This window comes from Dendrobium catenatum, unplaced genomic scaffold (assembly GCF_001605985.2).
Source record: "Dendrobium catenatum unplaced genomic scaffold, ASM160598v2 fragScaff_scaffold_1380, whole genome shotgun sequence".
Taxonomy (NCBI): domain Eukaryota; kingdom Viridiplantae; phylum Streptophyta; class Magnoliopsida; order Asparagales; family Orchidaceae; genus Dendrobium; species Dendrobium catenatum.
In genome coordinates this window covers 31536-50406 of record NW_021319842.1, presented here as the reverse complement: position 1 = coordinate 50406, position 18871 = coordinate 31536, and the positions used below count along the sequence as shown (strand labels likewise).

Here is an 18871-nt window from a genome sequence, read left to right as displayed (position 1 = left end):
CACTTGAAGGTTGAGGTAAAGGTATGCATCTCCTTAAAACAAAAGTTGCTATATGTTGATGATTCCTTTGTTAAAATACCTAAGCATGATATAGTCTTCTTCTTTTGACTCTAAATTTAATTGAATTCCATTTGCACCTATTGAGTTGTGACTCACCCATGTTGTGGGATACTGTTCAGGAGGATCTAGTAAAGGATATATGGCGGATAGACCTCCCCTTACATACCGTCGTAGGGAGACGACGGGCGGCAGGTCTTGTTTTATTATTTTGATGTTTTGTATAGAAGGTTTAGAGATGATATGTAAGAAAATGATTTTTGTACACCCTTTTGATTTTTGTAAACTTAATGTTGAATTCTTACATTGGTGTTTGAATAAAAGAAATGAAAAGTTTTTTTTTTTAAACTCGTTAGTGGCTCTTCCATTATGTTTGGTACATGTTTGGAGATATTTTAATTGAGTAATATGAAAGTTTTCATTAATTCCGACTGCCCGACTTTCGTTCCCACCTCGAACTTACGAGCTAACCGAGCCAGGTCGTGACAGTACCGAGAATATACATTAGCTTTTTAAACAATGAAGAGAAGAAATGGCGAAATCCACTTACACGTCTTGGATCTCTTACGCGCAGAAGGTGCTCTATTTGGCATTGATTGTGAACTTTGCTTTGGCTGACCGCAAAAATCATGCAGGAATGAAGGAATGGGAAAGACGAGCTTAGCTTGGCCTCGGCTCGAGCAGAAATGACAAAGGAACGGGATTCGAAGGCAACGGGCTCCGTTTGGCATCGGCTGCGAGCTCGCCCAGTCCGCCCTAGAAGATTTCTTTCGTGGATCAGAAAAATGGGCTTCTCGTTCGCGGAAAAGGCTAAATAGAACGAATCGGACGATTTTATAATTTAATAACCGGACACGCGTGTCCGGTTTTAATTTTAATTTTTTAAATTGCGAAACTCCAATGTCGTGTTAGACACGTGTCCATGCAGTGTCGGATGCGTGTCTATGTCCGACACTGCATACCCTCTTTAAGCGGAATGTCGGTGCATCATTAGCTTAAAAGACTTTAAAAAAAGGGACTTGAAATTCAAATAAAATATTAAAGTATTAAGAACTTAAACATAAATCATCCCCAAAAAAATTGAATAAATTTAAGATTAAAATTGAAATAAACAAATAAATAATTAAGAGATACCCTCATGACCTAGTACAGACTATATATTAGATAGAACACCAACCTTAGAGTTTATAAAATAACTTGTTTTTCTTTCCCAAGCATTATGTTTTTGATATTTTTATTTTTATATTATTATATATTTCATTGTATTAGAATGTCCTAAATAATTAAACGCAAAACTCAAGCCAAAATAAAAATTAAAAGTCCTCCTAATTATAAGATTTTGATTTTGATTAAAATTCTAATTTGAAATCAAATTGGGTAAAGAACCGACCAAAATTCAAACCTTGACAGAAATTAGAAAACTAATTCATAAACATTAACACCTTGAGTTACATACAAAAACCAAAATAGGTTTGATACATAAAACATATACTTGATTTTAGAAAAACCTGATTTTCTTTTGACGTTAGATTTTTCTATGATTAGAACTTTTGCTACGAGATGAAAGAATTAACTAAAAAAATATAAATAACATGTACAAATCAAAACAAACAAAATAGAAAGCCCCTTAAGCATAAAACTAAATAATAAGATAAATTATTAAATTAGCTATAAACATTGCACATCATCATTTATGTTTGGGCTACTTAGCTTCACTAGCAAACTTGTAAGTCCTAATTCCTAAAAATAACAATAGCCTAACCTATATTGCATCGCATAGAGAGTTTGACTTCATAGTTTTGAAACAATTATGTGAATTTACCGACAGTTCTCTCCAAGCAAAATTATAAGTCCAGTAGAGTTGAACTTTCTTTAATCCTCGGCGGGGTGAAATTTGTTTATCTACTTGCTTTTCTTTAGACTTAGAATTGACTTACTACTTTATGTTGTCAATTTTAATTTTAAAATATGAAGCTAATTTGCTACATCATAAACCCTCACCTCTTGAATTTTTTTTCTCAACCTTGTATTGATAAAAAGATAAGCCCTAATTTTTTGATGAAATGAATAAAAATTTTAAACTTTAAAACTTAAATTAAGATAGTTTGGATTACTTCGGAGCTTCTCAAAATACAGTACTCATCATTCTTCCTCTTGCTCTTGGAAAGAACCACTCGATTTTGAACTAATCTCATTTGAAATTTTAAAAATGTATCCTTGTCTAAGCTTTTAAATCATAAAAACATTTATGACTATTTTAATCTAGAACGTTCTTAAGTGATTGCCTCTCTTGGAATATCATTAAGAAATACGTATACCCAAAATAATAAATCTTATATTGCATGAGACAGGAGAAAGTCTATGGGAATATTGATATTTTTTTTAATTTTATTTTTATTTTGGAATTCATTGTAGAATATCATTTTTGTGTTTTAAGATGATATATTATTCTCTATGTTATGTATGATTAAAATATAGAATTTTCAAATATGTAGTTTATTCTTCCAATTTTCTATTAATTTTCATTGTTGCATTGCTTACCCTATGTCAAGTATAATCCTTACAAAGAAAATCTCTACCGTAATTAGCGTCAGCCCTTATGCTATCCCACTTATGCCACCATAATTATAAATATCAATATTTAGAGTTTCTGCAAAAATGCCTACGCATACATTAAGAGAAAAAATGTTGATTATCTAAATAAAAAATAAATAATTAAATCCAGTAAAAATAAAACATAAAAGGTATAATATTTCGCATAACAAACTTGTGCAACCAACCGCAAAGCCTAAATGACTTGGAAATGGACCTATTGCTATCTATCACTAAATAAAAGCTCATTAATATCCTCGAATACCTAACCAAAGAAATAGCACTTCACGAGAAAATCATGCTTCATGCCACGGTGAATTAGCAAGCTTACTTCTGCTTAGGTTGTTGACTTAATTCTTATCCCATTCATTTGGGATAGAGATGTAACACAATGAAGCCAGTCTAAGCTACCAGTCACTTTACATTAGTGATAAGCAATTATTAATAACCAGTTCAACAAGCCTAGGCAAGATCTTTCATCATCATCATCTCATCCATAGCATTGAGAAAACTTTTTTTCCTTCTTGCTTTCATTAAACTGACATTTTCCTCATAGCAGCTGGCAATATCCTCAAATGTTTAAAACTTCTTCTTTTAACCACAACCAAATAAAAAATAATAACAATAAGACAGCAGATGTTCAACCAAACTTATCAGGAACAAACAAATCTTCTAGAAACAAATCTTCTAGACTCGGCCTAACTCACCCATGCTCAAATGGGGTTCAGAAAAAGTCCACTAAAACATAGAAATGAAGCAAAATATAAATTAGTAGGAACATAATAATCATTCATACTTGATCCACAAACCTTGCCAGTGAAACCAATATTTATTGGCAAATCATCAGTTGACTGTAGCATCATTTGCATGTGGAATGGCGCAGGTGTACAGGTGGTTGCACGAGTACCATAAGCAGGCCCTGTCCCACCTCCCACCAATGTCGTGATACCTGCATTATTATAATTAGATTATCCATCAAGTTCAGATTTAGATCCAGAAGCTATAACGAGCAATTCATACCATAAAAATCAAAATTACAATTTTAATTCTGCATTAATCCAAATATTCCATAATAAACCAAAAGAACCTCACTTATGAAAGCTTTAAAGCAGATAGTTTGCGTAACTCAGCATTTTTATAACAAAAAACATAGGGGGCAAGCATCCGTACAACAAAATTCCTTGTGTATTTAGATATCTAACTATCTATTCTTTCTCTCACTAAAATCTGATAAAGAGATGATACTCTCTCAAAATCACTTCCCTACAACAAAAACCCTAACATCCCTTCACTTTCTCATTCTTGATCTAGAGAGAGAAAAATGTTTCTCGCTCTAAACAAACAGAGAGCTCATTTTCTCTCTCTAGACCTTTCATCCTCCCTCTCCCACACTCTTACCCTCTTTCTTTCTTTACTCTACTCTTTTTGTCCCTACAAAGAGAGGAAGACCCCTCTCTCTCTCTTTCCCCCACTCTATCTCTCTACAAATAAAGAAAGCCCAAAGAAAGAAAGAAAAAAAGCAAAAAAGGAGAAAACTCGTGCGCCACCTCGCATCATCGACTTGTCTTCATCACCTCCGCCACCATGCACTTTGAGATATAGCTCCACCCACCCTGAATTACTTCTATCGAGATCGAGTGAGTAAAAAATAATCTATTTAGACTATCCCACCACAATACATTTTTTCATTCTTAGGAATCTATTTAAATATTTCATAATTAGAAGCATATATTCAAAACATATTAAATAAATACAAAGCCTTACTAAACTTTCAAATAAAGTTACATACCCAAAAGTCTTACTATACAACTTCGAACTCTAGCTTCTATACACAACCAAAATGTATGTACAGAAAAATGCAGTCAACTTTCTGCCTAGAGCCCCATGAGCACATTTCCTTTTCCTGCAGTACAACTACTACTAATGAACTAAAGCTCAATGAAATACACAACCATAATATAAGAAATAAAAAACATACAATTTATAGTGAATTGTAAATAATATATAAAATTTTATAAGAATCATAAGCTATATAAGAAATCAATGCATAACGATGCTAATCATTGTATGTATTCTTTAACTTTTCACATTTTTGTCATGTCTACTTTCCAAAACTAAGTCATATGATGAATAGTCTTTCGCACACTTACAGCTCTCTCATTCAAGGTTAAATCCGACTTTTCAACTTTTAGAATCGAGAGAATCATATACCTTATGTACAGTCTAAAAGGCTTACCTTGTCAAGTCTTTCGCATTTACTTGTGCCGGTCTATCCCTCATATATGACTTATCTCATTAGCCTTTTCATTTTCCATTTCAATAAGCTTCACTTTTTTTTTCAAAATATACACATGAATATCCCATAACTTAGCTAATGAACCAGTAAATAAATACATAATGAAACTAAAAATAATGTTATCATAATTATATAAAAAAAACTATAACAATTATATAAAAATGTTACTATTTCCTATACCATAGCTTGGGTATCTCACATTGTTTCCTAGGTTAGTCAAGTAAATTTGTTCACCTAAAATATCCAGGACTCTTTCCTCTTATATACAATCTAAAGAATATATGTTTTTCATTTATAAAACATTCTAGCTTAACTTAATGTTAATGAAATCAAGTTAGCAATTCAATCAGAAAGGAAGGTAAAATTTACCTCAAATAAGTTTCTCCACATTCAACACTTCCCTTACCTCTATTTCCTCTTCCTCCCATCCCTTATATTTCTTATATGATCTCCAACCTTACCCAATTTTCTAAAATCAACCACAGCAGCCCGTAGCTCCCTCTGCTCGCAGACTGCTATTCGAACTCCAACGAATAAAGAACAAGTGATTGGTGGGTGAGGAAATAGAATGGGAAGCAAATGCCTTCATTATTACTAATGCAACTCCATTATCTCCACTAATAAAATATAATATTACACCTCTAACACGCCCCAGCCACATGATCTCACTCACAACCATCTGGCCCTTGTATGCTTATGTAAGTGAAATCCATAATTTTGCATTTAAATAAATAGTTATATGCTACAAAAAATTTTAATTGATTAACTTTTAAATAAAAAATTATGCTACAGTAATCAATTAATTAATTTTTAATACTTTAAAATAAATTTAATTAAATAATACAGTAAATCCATTTAATGAATCATACCTGTAGATATCCTTTTTGGTTATTGCTTCAGAAATCAAAATGCTCATAATTAAAAATAAAATTTGAAATAAATATATTCGACATTTTTGTATCTGTGAGAAATTATGGTAAAATTTTGGGGCAAATTACGCTTACTTTTCGACAAAATTTTAGGCATTATAATTCTCCCCTCATTGAAACTTTGTCTTAGATATTCATTGTCTTAGTGGTCATCAAACAAATGAGGAAACTTTAGTCTAATTTCTTCTTCCTTCTCCCAGGTTACCTCTTTTTCTGGTCTACATTTTTATTTTACTTTAGCATAAGGGATTTAACGGTTTATAAGCTATCTATGTTGCACCGATACACCTATTTATGAAGGCGTGTTATATCTGATACAACGATACATGGATACGCCTCCGATATGGCACTGATACAGTCAAATACAGCTTTACCGTATCCAATTAAAATACTATTTAATTTCAAAAGGACATGCATATCCGATACGCGTGTCCGTTGAAAAACAAAAAAAAATAAAAAAAAGACCCGTCGTATTTACTTCCGCAGTTGCGAGTGAGGTTCTCTCATTTCTGAGATGGATTTGAGTCTCTTGATGATATGAGAATATTAGAAATTGCTAATCTTTCACTTGATGAGCCTAAATTAGAAGCTATGATATTTATTGAAGATGATATAAAAATTCAAAGACAAACCACTGTAGAACCTAATCATATCATTCCTTCTATTGAATAGTTGAAACGTCATTTGCTATATAATTAATGTTTATGCTTTTATTGTTGTACTAGACATTAAACGCTTACTTTTATTTTGATATTATAAACTACAAGACTACAAATGATGTTACTTTGATTTTTTTTATAATTTCAAATATTATGCTTTGATTGTTTTCTTAATTTTTATGTATGATTTATACATTATAATGTCGTATCCGCGCCATACCTGTATCGTGTATTTTTAAGAATTGACGTGTCTCGTATCTGTATCATGTCGTATCCGTGTCATCGTATCCGTATCGGTGCAACATAGTGAGCTATTTAATATCAAAATCTAATATTCTTTATGGTTCCTCAGTGAAAGTAAGATTCTTCTGTAGGTCAAATTTATCAAGTGAAATTTTCTGATGTGCATCTGTAACCATTTCCCTAATAGTGACACATGAAAAATATTATGAATATCTGAAATGTTAACTGAAAGAGAGAGATTGCAAGAAAACTTACCAATCTTCTCAATAACTTCAAAAAGTCTTATATACCTAGGACTCAATTTGCCTCATTGCCCAAATCTGGTTGTACCTTTTATAGATTTAACCTTAAAAAATACAAAGTCACCAACTTCAAAGTTTGCCATTCTGTGCTTAAGGTCATAATATTTTGTTGATGATCATATGCAGCTTTTAATCTATCTCTAATTAATCTGGTTTTTCTCTATTGCTTCATCAACTAGCTCTGGGGCCATAAACTATCTTTCTCCTACTTCAATCCAATTTAAAGGAGCTCTGCACTTTCTACTATAAAGTGCTTCAGATTGTGTCATTTTTATATTTGATTGATAGATATTGCTGTAAGTAAATTTTATCAATGGTATGTAGTCCTCCCAACTACACCCAAGATCTAAAATACATAATCTTAACAAGTGTTCCAATAGTTGAATTGTTTTTTAAGATTGACAATCAGTCTAAAGGATGGAAAGAAGTACTAAAGGATAGGTTTGTCCTCAGCTTTCTTGAATACTTTTCCAAAACCAAGAAGTGAATCGACCATCTTTATCCGAAATAATAACTTTCGGAATACCGTGCAATCTATCAATTTTTTTCACATACAGGCATGTCAATTTATCTACTGAATTAGTTTGCTTGATAGGTAAAAAGAGAGCTAATCAGTCTGACAATAATCACCCAAATAACGTCAAGACCTTGTCTAAATTTAGGAAATTCCAAAACAAAATTCATTGCAATATCTTCCCACTTCCATGCAATGATAGATAGTGATTGCAATAGTCTACTAAGTCGTTGATGTTCAGCTTTCACAATTTGATATGCTTCACACCAAGACACATTCAACAACATGTTTCTTTATACCTGGCGACCAGAAAATTAATTTCAAATCTTTAAACATTTTAGTACTACCTAAGTGAATTGTGTAGCCAAAGTGATGAGTTTCCTGCAAAATTTATTTTCTTAAATCTGGTTCACCGGGTACTTACAGCCAATATTTATGCTTAATGATTTAATCAGCAACAGCAACAACATGCCTTTGTCCCACTATGTGGGGTCGACTACATGAATCCTTTTTCTCCATTGTCCTGTTAAAAGTCAATTTCTCGTTTAAATCTAGTAAAGAAAGATCAATTCTAATATTTTATAACCAGTGTTAATGATTTAATCAGCATAAAAAAAATCTAATATTTTCCCTAACTAAGGCTGCTTCATTAATTTTGGACATTTTATTAATCATTTGAGCTTCTTTAATTCTTTAATTTGATCTATTGAAGTTGATTTTATTGTCATATGATGTAAGTATTTCATATTTTTATAGTCTCTAATCTCCAATTGCAAATGCTCAATCTCCTTGATCAACTGAACATACTGAGTAATCATTAAAATATAATTCCAGTGGATTTCCAACTCAAAGCGTCGGCCACGATGTTAACTTTTCTAGGATAATATTGAATATCCACATCATAATCCTTGATTAGCTCCAACCACCTTCACTGTCTCAAATTTAATGCTTCTTGTGAAAATATATATTTTAAGCTCTGATGATCAGTAAAAATTTTACATTTTACTTCATAAAAGTAATGCCTCCAAATTTTCTAAACAAATGGAATTGTTGTCAGCTCTAAATCATGAGTAGGATAATTTCTTTCACGTGGTTTTATCTATCATGATGCATATGCAATTACCTTTTTGTCTTGCATTAAAACACATCCTAAACCTTTCAAAAAGGCATTGATGTAAATCTAAAATTTTCAACAATAGTGCTAGAGTCAAATGCATCTTTCAATACTTGAAAGCTCTTCTCATATTTTGTAGTCCATTCAAATTTAACATCCATTCTCATCATTTTAAACAAGGGCATATCAATTAGTGAGAACCTTTTAACAAACCTCCTGTAATATCCAGCTAATCCCAAAAAGCTACTAATCTTTAATATTCTTTGGCGTGTGACATTCCAAGATTGCTTCCATCTTCTATGGGTCTACTGAAATTTCTTCACCATTGATAATGTCCCAAAAAGGTAATACTTCTAAGCCTAAATTCACATTTTTTCTATTCCTGATGAAATTACCAACACTAGTGCTAGAGTCAGAAGCATCTTCAACATTTGAAAGCTCTTCGCATATTTTGTAGTCCATTCAAATTTAACATTGATGGGAACATCCGATGGTCGAGATCAACGGCCGAGATCACTCCGTTGTATTTTGATTTAATTTTGCAATTTTTTATTTTTTACCCTTTTTATTTAAGAGTATTTTCTTATGTAAGCCCAATGGGCAAATTTGTCTTTTAGTTTCTTTTGAAGCCTATATATAAAGATCCCTTCTCTTGTATTAAGATAATGGAATTATGATAAAATTTGTGTTCTGCACTTGTGTTCTCTTGGGAGGACGTTAGTGAGATTCCTATGGGAAGGAATTGGAGTTTTCACTAGCCACAGAATGGGTTCGGGCACGTGGCTTGAAGTCCCTTGGAGAAAGACAATGTATCACCCGTCAGGCTTCGAAAGAGTCCAAGGCTCGCGATTTTCTCTTTTTTTTATTATTCTCCTTATTTTTCTAAGCACCACTTCCCCATCTCTCTTTCTCGTGTTGGCCGAAAACTCCACCCAAACCCTTGGCCAAAAGACACTCAACCGCTGGCCCAATCCCCTTCCCAAAGCCGTCAGCCATCATCCATCCCTTGGCTCCAAGATTCAAAATCTAGCATTCAAATCCTTTCCTAAAGTGGCTCCCTTTAATTTTGGGAACTATTTAAATTCATATTGAATTGAATTTGAATTTAAATTTTACTTCCTAAATGAGGAAAACAATTTTAGGGAAGTCCCTCAAATTATGCAATTTTGAATTTTAAATAGGAATTAATTTAAATCCACTTTCCTATTTTAAGATTATAAATATAGCAACCTTTAACTCCTCATATCAATCACCCATAACCATGCTAGCCGTCAGCCCTACCCCCCTTCTTATTTCCTCTTTCCCTCCACTTTTCAAATTGATTATTGAAGGCATTCCTTATTCAATACATCTTAAGTTTGGAAAGTTTTTAAATTCAAATATAAATTTATTTAAATTTGAAATTCTTTCTTAAAATAGTATGAATTATAGTAGGAGGCTTTTCTTATTTCTCCAAATTTGATTTTAATTAAAGAGCTGTCATAATTCCCCGATCTGTATCTTAATAATTCAAGTTTAGAAATTCCTTAAGTCCACATTCATCGTGCGTGACCACATTCACCATATGTGGACACATTCAATGTATGTGGACGACTTCCCTTTTTCCCCTCTTTTGGCCGACCCCCTCCATTCTATATCAGTTTGGTATCAGAGCTTGGTTGCCCAGAATGCGAACACGACGAAGTCGAGCTCTTTTCCATCCCGGGAGAAAGATGCGAACATCCGACGGTGGATGATATTCAAAGGAAGAGTCAAAGATCAACAGTCGAGATCACTCCATTTTATTTTAGTTCATTAATTGTATTTTGATTTAATTTTGCAATTTTTCTTTTTTTACCCTTTTTATTTAAGAGTCTTGTCTTATGTAAACCCAAGAGGCAAATTTGTTTTTTAGTTTCTTTTGAGACCTATTTCGGTTATTCAAATCATCAAGGATCAGCCTTAAGCCCATATCTTTTTGCTTTAGTCATAGATGTTCTCACTAGACATTTGCAAGAGGATGTACCTTGGTGTATGCTTTTTGCTGATGATACTCTTCTTGTTGATAAAACTAGAGAGGGAGTTGAAGGTAAACTTGAATTATAGAGGTCAACCTTAGAGTCTAAAGGTTTTCGCTTGAGTCGATCTAAAACAGAATATATGGAGTGTAATTTTAGTAGTAATAGACCTAGTGAGGGGATTATGACTTTGGGCGACCAAGTCATTAATAAGATTACACGTTTTAGATATCTTGGATCTATTGTTCAAAGTGATGGTGAAATAGATAGGGATATTATCAGCAGAATTCAAGTTGGATGGTTGAAGTGGAGGAATGCGTCGGGCTTGTTATGTGATAGAAATGTACCCCTCAAACTTAAGGGAAAATTCTATAAGATGGTAGTGAGGCCTGCAATGCTTTATGGTGTCGAATGCTGGCCATTAAAAGAGAAGCATAATACTAAGTTAAGTGTGACAGAGATGAGGATGCTCAGGTGGATGAGTGGCTTTACGCTTAGAGATAGGATAGGAAATGAGCATATACGTGAAAAGGTTGGAGTAGCTCCAGAGAAGATAAAATTAGAGAGAGTCACCTTAGATGGTTTGGTCACATAAAACGGCGGCCTTCCGATGACTCGGTTAGGAGAGTAGAGGTATTAAATTTGACTTATGTTAAGAAAGGTAGGGGTAGACCTAAAAGGATTTGGCTAGAAAATATTAGGAATGACCTTTCTTTATTAGATTTAAACGATATTTTGACTTTTAACAGGACACAATGGAGAAAAAGGATCCATGTAGTTGACCCCACGTAATGGGATAAAAGCTTGATGTTGTTGTTGTTGTTGTTGTTTCTTTTGAGACCTATATATAGAGGCCCCTTCTCTTGTATTAGGATGATGAAATTATAATAAAATTTTTGTTTTGCATTTGTGTTCTTTTGGGAGGACGTTAGTGAGATTCCTATGGGAAAGAATCTGAGTTTTCATCAACCGCAGAATGGGACTGGGCTCGTGGCTTGAGGTCCCTTGGAGAAGGGCAACGTATCACCTGTCAGGATTCGTAAGAGTCCAAGGCTCGTAACTTTGTCTTCTTTTTTTATTATTCTCCTTATTTTCCTAACCGCCACTTCCCCATCTCTCTTTCTCCTGTTGGCCGAAAACTCCACCCAAACCCTAGGCCAAAAGACACCCAACCGCCGGCCCAATCCCCTTCCCAAAGCCACCAGCCATCATCCATTCCTTGACTCCAAGATTCAAAATCAAGCATTCAAATCTTAATTTTGGAAACTATTTAAATTCATATTCAATTGAATTTGAATTTGAATTTTACTTTCTAAACGAGGAAAACTATTTTAGGTAAGTCCCTCAAATCATGCAATTTTGAATTTTAATTAGGAGTTGATTTAAATCCACTTTCATATTTTAAGATTCTAAATATAACCACTTTTAACCCCTCATATCAATCACCCATAATCATGCTAGCTGCCGGCCCTACCGCCTTCATATTTCCTCTTTGTTAAGAACAAAAATTCATCCACCCTCCACAACAATTTTTTAAAAAGATAAATTTGAGTATAATTTCAGCTCACAAAGAGCAAATGTCATGTAGGGTGTATCACCAAGATTTATTCTCAAATCATCTCTCGCTAATAAATATGTGGCACGTATACTCTAATAGGTTATTTTGCCGTCAAATTGTACCACAAGTAAACAATCATATGATCAGGGCCCTCTAACAGATGGTTTGTAGTCAAATGGTACCACTAAATTACAGACACGGTCACAGCCCGTATGCTTCTCAATGGCTATAAACCATTGAGTAATGAATCATAGGACATACTTAATAGGGCACAAAACCCTTTGTAAGAAAGATAGACTCAAAACATGTAGGCAAACATTCACCTCAAGTCTACAAGATACCATTAGACGATGCAAACAATGGCTGCCGACAATGATCATAAAGTCCTCTCAAAATGAGAGTGAAATATTTGGGTAATGTCTTATTTAAAATCTAATGTCTTCTGAAAATTTACCCCATAAACTAAACTTCAATAAAACTCTCATTGTTGACAAAAAAGGGCTCGAAGAGGCCAGGGCAGGGCACGAATTTTCAGAGTCTGCACTATCATTGCTTCAGCTTTAGACTTCAAATTTCCCCAACTTGCAGTGTAATTTCCATGCCATTCTGAATTCTCAATTTTACTAAAACACATAACAAGTCATAATTACTTCAGTTTATTATTATAGTTTGAAAAATAAACAGAATTTTAAATCCAACACCATAACTAACCTAACCATATATCCCATAATGTCTTCTTAAAAAATTAACACTAATTTGGACGATCCTAATGTTCTCGCCACAACTTTTCCATGAACAATATGATGCAGATCTAGCAAAACAAGCTCAGCTAGCTTTCATGTGATATATATAAATTAAAAAAAAATTAAAAAAAAAAGTGATATATATATATATATATATATATATATATAAAGGAATTCCTGTACAACTCTTTCTTGTGACAAAAGTTTAAGCATTGTTATAAAAAAGCTATTTAAAGAAGTAAACCGGAAAATTTTATGGTTTATTTTGAATAAATAAACTCAAAGATGCTCCACAATGTAAACTGAGTCAGAGAAATTAAATGTATGTTACTACGATAGCATAATGATAACACAATAATAAGGCTATAAAATACAAGTAACAGAAAAAATACTGAACACTGATGGAGTGCATCCAATTACCAAAGCTGCTTCCTAATATGCAGGTACGAGCAATTTAAGAACTTTTGATAAGAATACAAGGGAGAAAAGGCATAGTCAGATAGCATATATTTACACTGCTTACAATTGATAAGCATTCAATAATAATACAAAAAACTAACCACTTGATATTGCCTCTAGAGCCAACTGAGGACATATGAAGTGGATATGACAATCTATACCTCCCGCAGTTATAATCATGCCCTCTGCAGCAATAACTTCTGTATTCACCTGCAAAAATCTATGGAATTAATAAATATCCAACAAGGAAGCACATGTTAAACAGCTGAAAAGAGATGTACCCCGACAATCATACTTGAGTTTACACCATCCATAATATCAGGGTTCCCAGCCTTTCCAATATCAACTATAATACCTCCTTTGATGCCAATATCTGCTTTGTATATTCCAGTATAATCGATGATTACAGCATTTGTGATGACCATATCTAGACAGGAGGAAGATGGATAGCCTGAAGCTTGTCCCATCCCATCACGTAGAACTTTTCCACCACCAAATATACATTCATCACCATAAACGGCAAAGTCTCTTTCTATTTCTGCATACAACTCAGTGTCGCCAAGCCGTAACTTGTCGCCAGTAGTTGGTCCATACAGGTTTGCATAATTTTCACGTGATATTTCACTGGTGAAGACAGAATTATCTCCAGTGACGCCTTCACTGTAACAAAACGTTAGAGCACCTAGTACAAACTTAGTTTTTACATCTTAAAATCTTACACAAGTGGAAAATGAATGCCACGGTTAAGTGAGTCCAAGTAGAAACAAAGTATCTTAAATAATATCAAGGGTGATGGATAAATGCTAAAAGTGGATCACCATTCCGTTTCTTTGATTATTGACAGTTATTAGCGCAAATAAATCATAAAACATAACCGATAAACTTGCATTTTAAGAAACAAAACTTTGAAATGAACCTGGCATCAGGCTGATCTATATTTCCAAATCCCCGTGCTTTAATATCTTCCAAGACCATATCAAGCTGGACAATACCGAGTTGACCATCCGCAATTGCATTTCCACCTCTGATAACCTTCTTTCCACCAATGCTGACAAGATTAACAACCTTGGCATCACCTGGCTAGATATTAGATGTTAGGTAATCATTCTAAATCCTTAAAAGTACACTATTCCGTATGCATGTACTATCTCAGGAACTAGACAAGGTTTTACATGATTTTATAATCTGAATAATCATTTTATGTGGAGGGTTAGTGATGCAGGACTTAAATGCCTAAGCGATGTTAGAAACGAATCTTGCACAATTTAATTTAGAGAGCTTTATTAACTAAAATACTTGTAGTGATTAAACGATGAAATAAAACAAGAAAGATATGAGACTAGCTTAGGTCGAGTCACACAACTAGAAGTTAGAATCACAAAATAATAAATGATTCAAAACATAGCATACATGAAAGGTTTACAACAAGAAATCCCTACGTTAACAATGAGATTATTTGCTACAAAGAATCCCTCACTCACTCCTAAATTACTAGGCTTGGAGGAGACAGTTAATACGATCTTTAGGAGTCAACCAAAGCCACAATTAAAGATAACTTAGAAGATATGAGATCTGGGAGAAAGTATACCTTCGTCAAGATGTAGGAAAGGTTAATAGCAAAATACTGGAGTTTTTGAACTACATTCAAGTACTTTCCAGGTAGCGGAACAGCTATAGGAGTTTGTTGAAATTAGGGGACAGCAGCTTGAAACTTCTGGACAGCGATTTCCACATCCAGAAATCTGAACAGCAACAGTGTAGGCTTCCGAATAGCAACGGTGTAGGCTTCCGATCTTCAACGGGGTGGTTCTAGATCGAGAAGAACCAAGTAATTGACATAGGGAGGGTAGTTGGAGTGAAACTAATGTGAAAGAACAAAGATGAAGGAGAAAGAGAAAGAGATCTAAAGAGAAAGAGAAGGGATTAATTTCCCAAAAACTGAAGTTTTAAATTCAGATTAGATTGAGAGGGATTACGGGAGTTTGAATTTTGAATTTCAAGTAGGGAGGAAAAGGAAAATTATTTCTAAATGATAGATTTGATTGGGGTATCTAAAAGGAGGGGAGTTAATGTGGGGAGAGAGAGAGAGAGAGAGGGAGAGAGGCCGGCGACTTGGTGAGGTGGATTGGGGTTTAGGGAAAGGTGTTTTAATGCTTGCTCAATTAAAGACCCAAAATTAAGGGAAAGGATTTAAATCCCATTCAATTCAAAATTGATTTGGGCTTTGATTTGAGGAACTTACCTAAAATAAAGTTCTATTTTAGGAAATATTTCAAAATTCAAAATTGATTGAATAATTGAAATCAAAGCTTTCCAAATGAGATTGTGTCGGGAAAGGAAATTAATGATGGGAGGTTTGAGTTTTGGAGGCAAGCGGATTGGGATTGGGTGAAACCTGTAATACCCGAAGTGCTGCAAATCAATGTAAGCACAATTTTTTTTTTTTTTTTAACATTTCATATATATAAATAAGTAGAATAACTTATTATTATTTTCATTACAGAAAAAAAAATCTGGTTTTCATCTAATACAAAAACTTATTACTCTATTTCTACATGAACCACCATTTCATTATATCATTATGATTTCTGTATCCATTACGATTCCTGTACTCACAGCACTTATCTTAACATGCAATGGACCGAATATGATAGTGGAAAATCAACGGCTGAGAGGAATTTGAGAGGTGTTAGTGGAGTAAAATAAGAGTCTTAGTAGAACTGTCATTCTATGCATAATCCTTTATTCCCACGAAGCAGTTGCTGGTTTAGAGTTGCTGGCCATAGGAGAATGAGGGGCTGAAGGGAACGAGCATCAGTTTGAGGGAGCTTTGGCTTGAAGCGTGGATTTTTCATACTCAGAAATGGGTGCAGGATTGAGCAGCTTGAGTTGTTTGATGAGCGAGAACAATGGTATATGATGCAGGTAAGTCCAGAAACTGAGGGAAAGCCTTTGACACCACTAATCAGCTCACTCGCTACAGATTTCTTTTGTGTCTTTTGTAGTCATTCATAATGAAAGGACTTCAGGATTCTTGATGCTTTAGTGTTGTTTTGGCCTGTCACAACTGCACCAATTTTTGACTATGCACTGATTGAAAATACCTAGGATGGTATAATAAATGTTAATATATTAGCTGAATTCAGAATTTAGAATTCAGAAGGAAGGTTAAATTATTATAGTTGTTGTAATAAGGTGGAGGAGTTTTGCCGGAAAAAAAGGAAAATTTGGGTGGTTGTGAATAAGTAGCATATGAAGATAGTATACAAAAGGAAAGGGAAGCAGACTTTCGAAGAATCAATTCCAAGTAAGGTGAGGTACCCAACAATACATAGAAATAATAAAAAAGTTTAAACAGTTGCAAATGGATATTTATCTTGTTTTTAATAGCATTTCTTTTCCCCATGATAGCATGTATTTCAAATAGTTCAATTGCTTCATATGTGAATTACATGTAGTTGATTCCAATTTATATAATTGTTTGAAATGATTATGAAAATGTACCTAAAAGGAAGGAGAGTATAAATGCTATTAAGTCATATGTTGGGGGATAGGCCCGCATCAGTAAGGGCGAAAGACCTGACGAGGTAAGCCTATACTCTCTCCTTCTAAAAGTTGGGAATTTGGACCCAACCTAGAATAAGAGAGCAATTTTAATTCTAAAAATTGGAAATTTAGACCCAACCTTGAATTGAAAGACTAAAAAGGGTGCACAAGCTTATAGATATCATATGACTTGTTTGAAGCTGTTAATTAGACAGCAAAAAGGGAAAGCAATGCTACACATTTCTTACTATCAGTATGGAATTTCAACATATTCTAGTTATGTTATGAATTTCCAAATTGTTTAACAATGTTATTATTATTTCTTTTACGTTGTTGGTGTATTTCATTGAGTCTTACTCATTAGTAGAGGTTATACTGCAGGTAAGGGAAAGGAGCCCGTAGGGCACTAGGCGAGGAAGAAGTGACCGTCTAATTTTGGTGTAAATATGTTTTGGTGTACAAAGAGATCTTAGAGGAGATCTGAAGAGTAGCTGTATAAACTTTTTGATATGTAAGTAAAGTTCAAAAGTTTGAGTAGAGCTCTGTATTTGTTTTAATTCTGTTGATGTTCAGTAAAGTACATTATATACTTCCATTATGATGTTCGAAATTGATAGGTTGACATATTAGAAGAGCCTAATTAAATTTCTTTCCTTCTCTGTTATACTCAAATTTGTTTGTTAGAGATTAAGTCAAACTGGGGTGTGACAGCAATTGGTATAAGAGCCTAATCAAAATAAAATGGAAGCATGATTGGATTTAGACAATAAAGTAGGATGAGATAATGAATCTGTTGTATACAGAGCTATAGGTTGAATTAAGGGTGAATAGAACTATGAATGCATTCATGTTCAGGATAAACAAACCTGTATAATAGGCCTTTTTACTACTTTTAAAATGATTATATTTATTACTATGAGCATATATTACATGAATTATTTCTATGCATACAGATAATTATGTCTGAGGAGTTGCCAAAAAGAATGACTGGTCAGCCATCTAGGCCTGATACAGAAACAGGAAGGACTGAGGAAAATAAGTCTAAGGAACTTCACGATATTGTTCATTTGACCTCACAAGTGGAAGATAAAATGATATCTATGGAAAAATCTTCTATTAGTAGTGGATCCAGATCTGAAGGTGATAGTGAAGTGGATCGACATTTAAAATTATTCCAAACTTTTAAACCGCCAGCATTTAAAGGCGCAAGTGATCCAACAGTGGCTGATGACTGGTTGCTGAATATTGGAAAGATTTTAGATGGTATGCTATGTCCTGAAAATAGAAAGGTATCATTGGCTACATTTGTGCTAGAAGGAGAAGCAGAAAGATGGTGGCAAGCACAGCATAGAGAAAAATTTGGACAGATGCCTATTACTAGCATACAGTGGGATGATTTTGTGAAAGTTTTCAGAGATTGGTTCATTCCGCCTTCAGCCAGATTAGCTCTGCAAGACAAATTCTTCAATCTGACTCAGGGTTCTAAGACAGTTATGCAATATGAAGCTGAGTTTACATCTTTGTCCCGATATGCGCCACACTATGTCAGCACCCAGGAGGAGAAGTGTCACAGATTTTTGAGAGGCCTGAGGGATCAGCTACGACTTGCATTGGCGCCTTTTGATATCAATGAATTCTCAGTCTTAGTGGAGAGAGCCAGGAGAATAGAAAATGAGCTTAATTTTTCTAAGCATAGTCTGGAGCAACAACCAATAGGCAAAAGGAAGATATTCGAAAGGGATGATCGATTCAAAAATAAGAAGCCAAAGTTGGAGGATAAGAAAAAACAGAGTCAGCTTGAAAAGCCTTTGTGTAAGCAGTGTGGGAAGCGACATTTTGGTCAGTGTTTGGTGGGATCTGGC

At 34.0% G+C, this 18871-nt stretch overlaps 1 protein-coding gene across 1 annotated transcript in view; it reads right to left on the bottom strand.

The window, feature by feature from the left end:
- Nucleotides 1-3331: 3331 nt before the first annotated feature.
- Nucleotides 3332-18871, bottom strand: part of LOC110104484 (urease-like) — a 44102-nt gene continuing 28562 nt past the window's right edge. Inside the window, exons 4-7 of the mRNA XM_020833629.2 lie at nt 14380-14543; nt 13745-14123; nt 13565-13673; nt 3332-3598 (exon numbers count right to left, since the gene is read on the bottom strand). Of these exons, the coding sequence (XP_020689288.1) occupies nt 3363-3598; nt 13565-13673; nt 13745-14123; nt 14380-14543 (888 nt within the window). The 3' untranslated portion in view covers nt 3332-3362. The remainder of the gene's footprint in view (nt 3599-13564; nt 13674-13744; nt 14124-14379; nt 14544-18871) is intronic.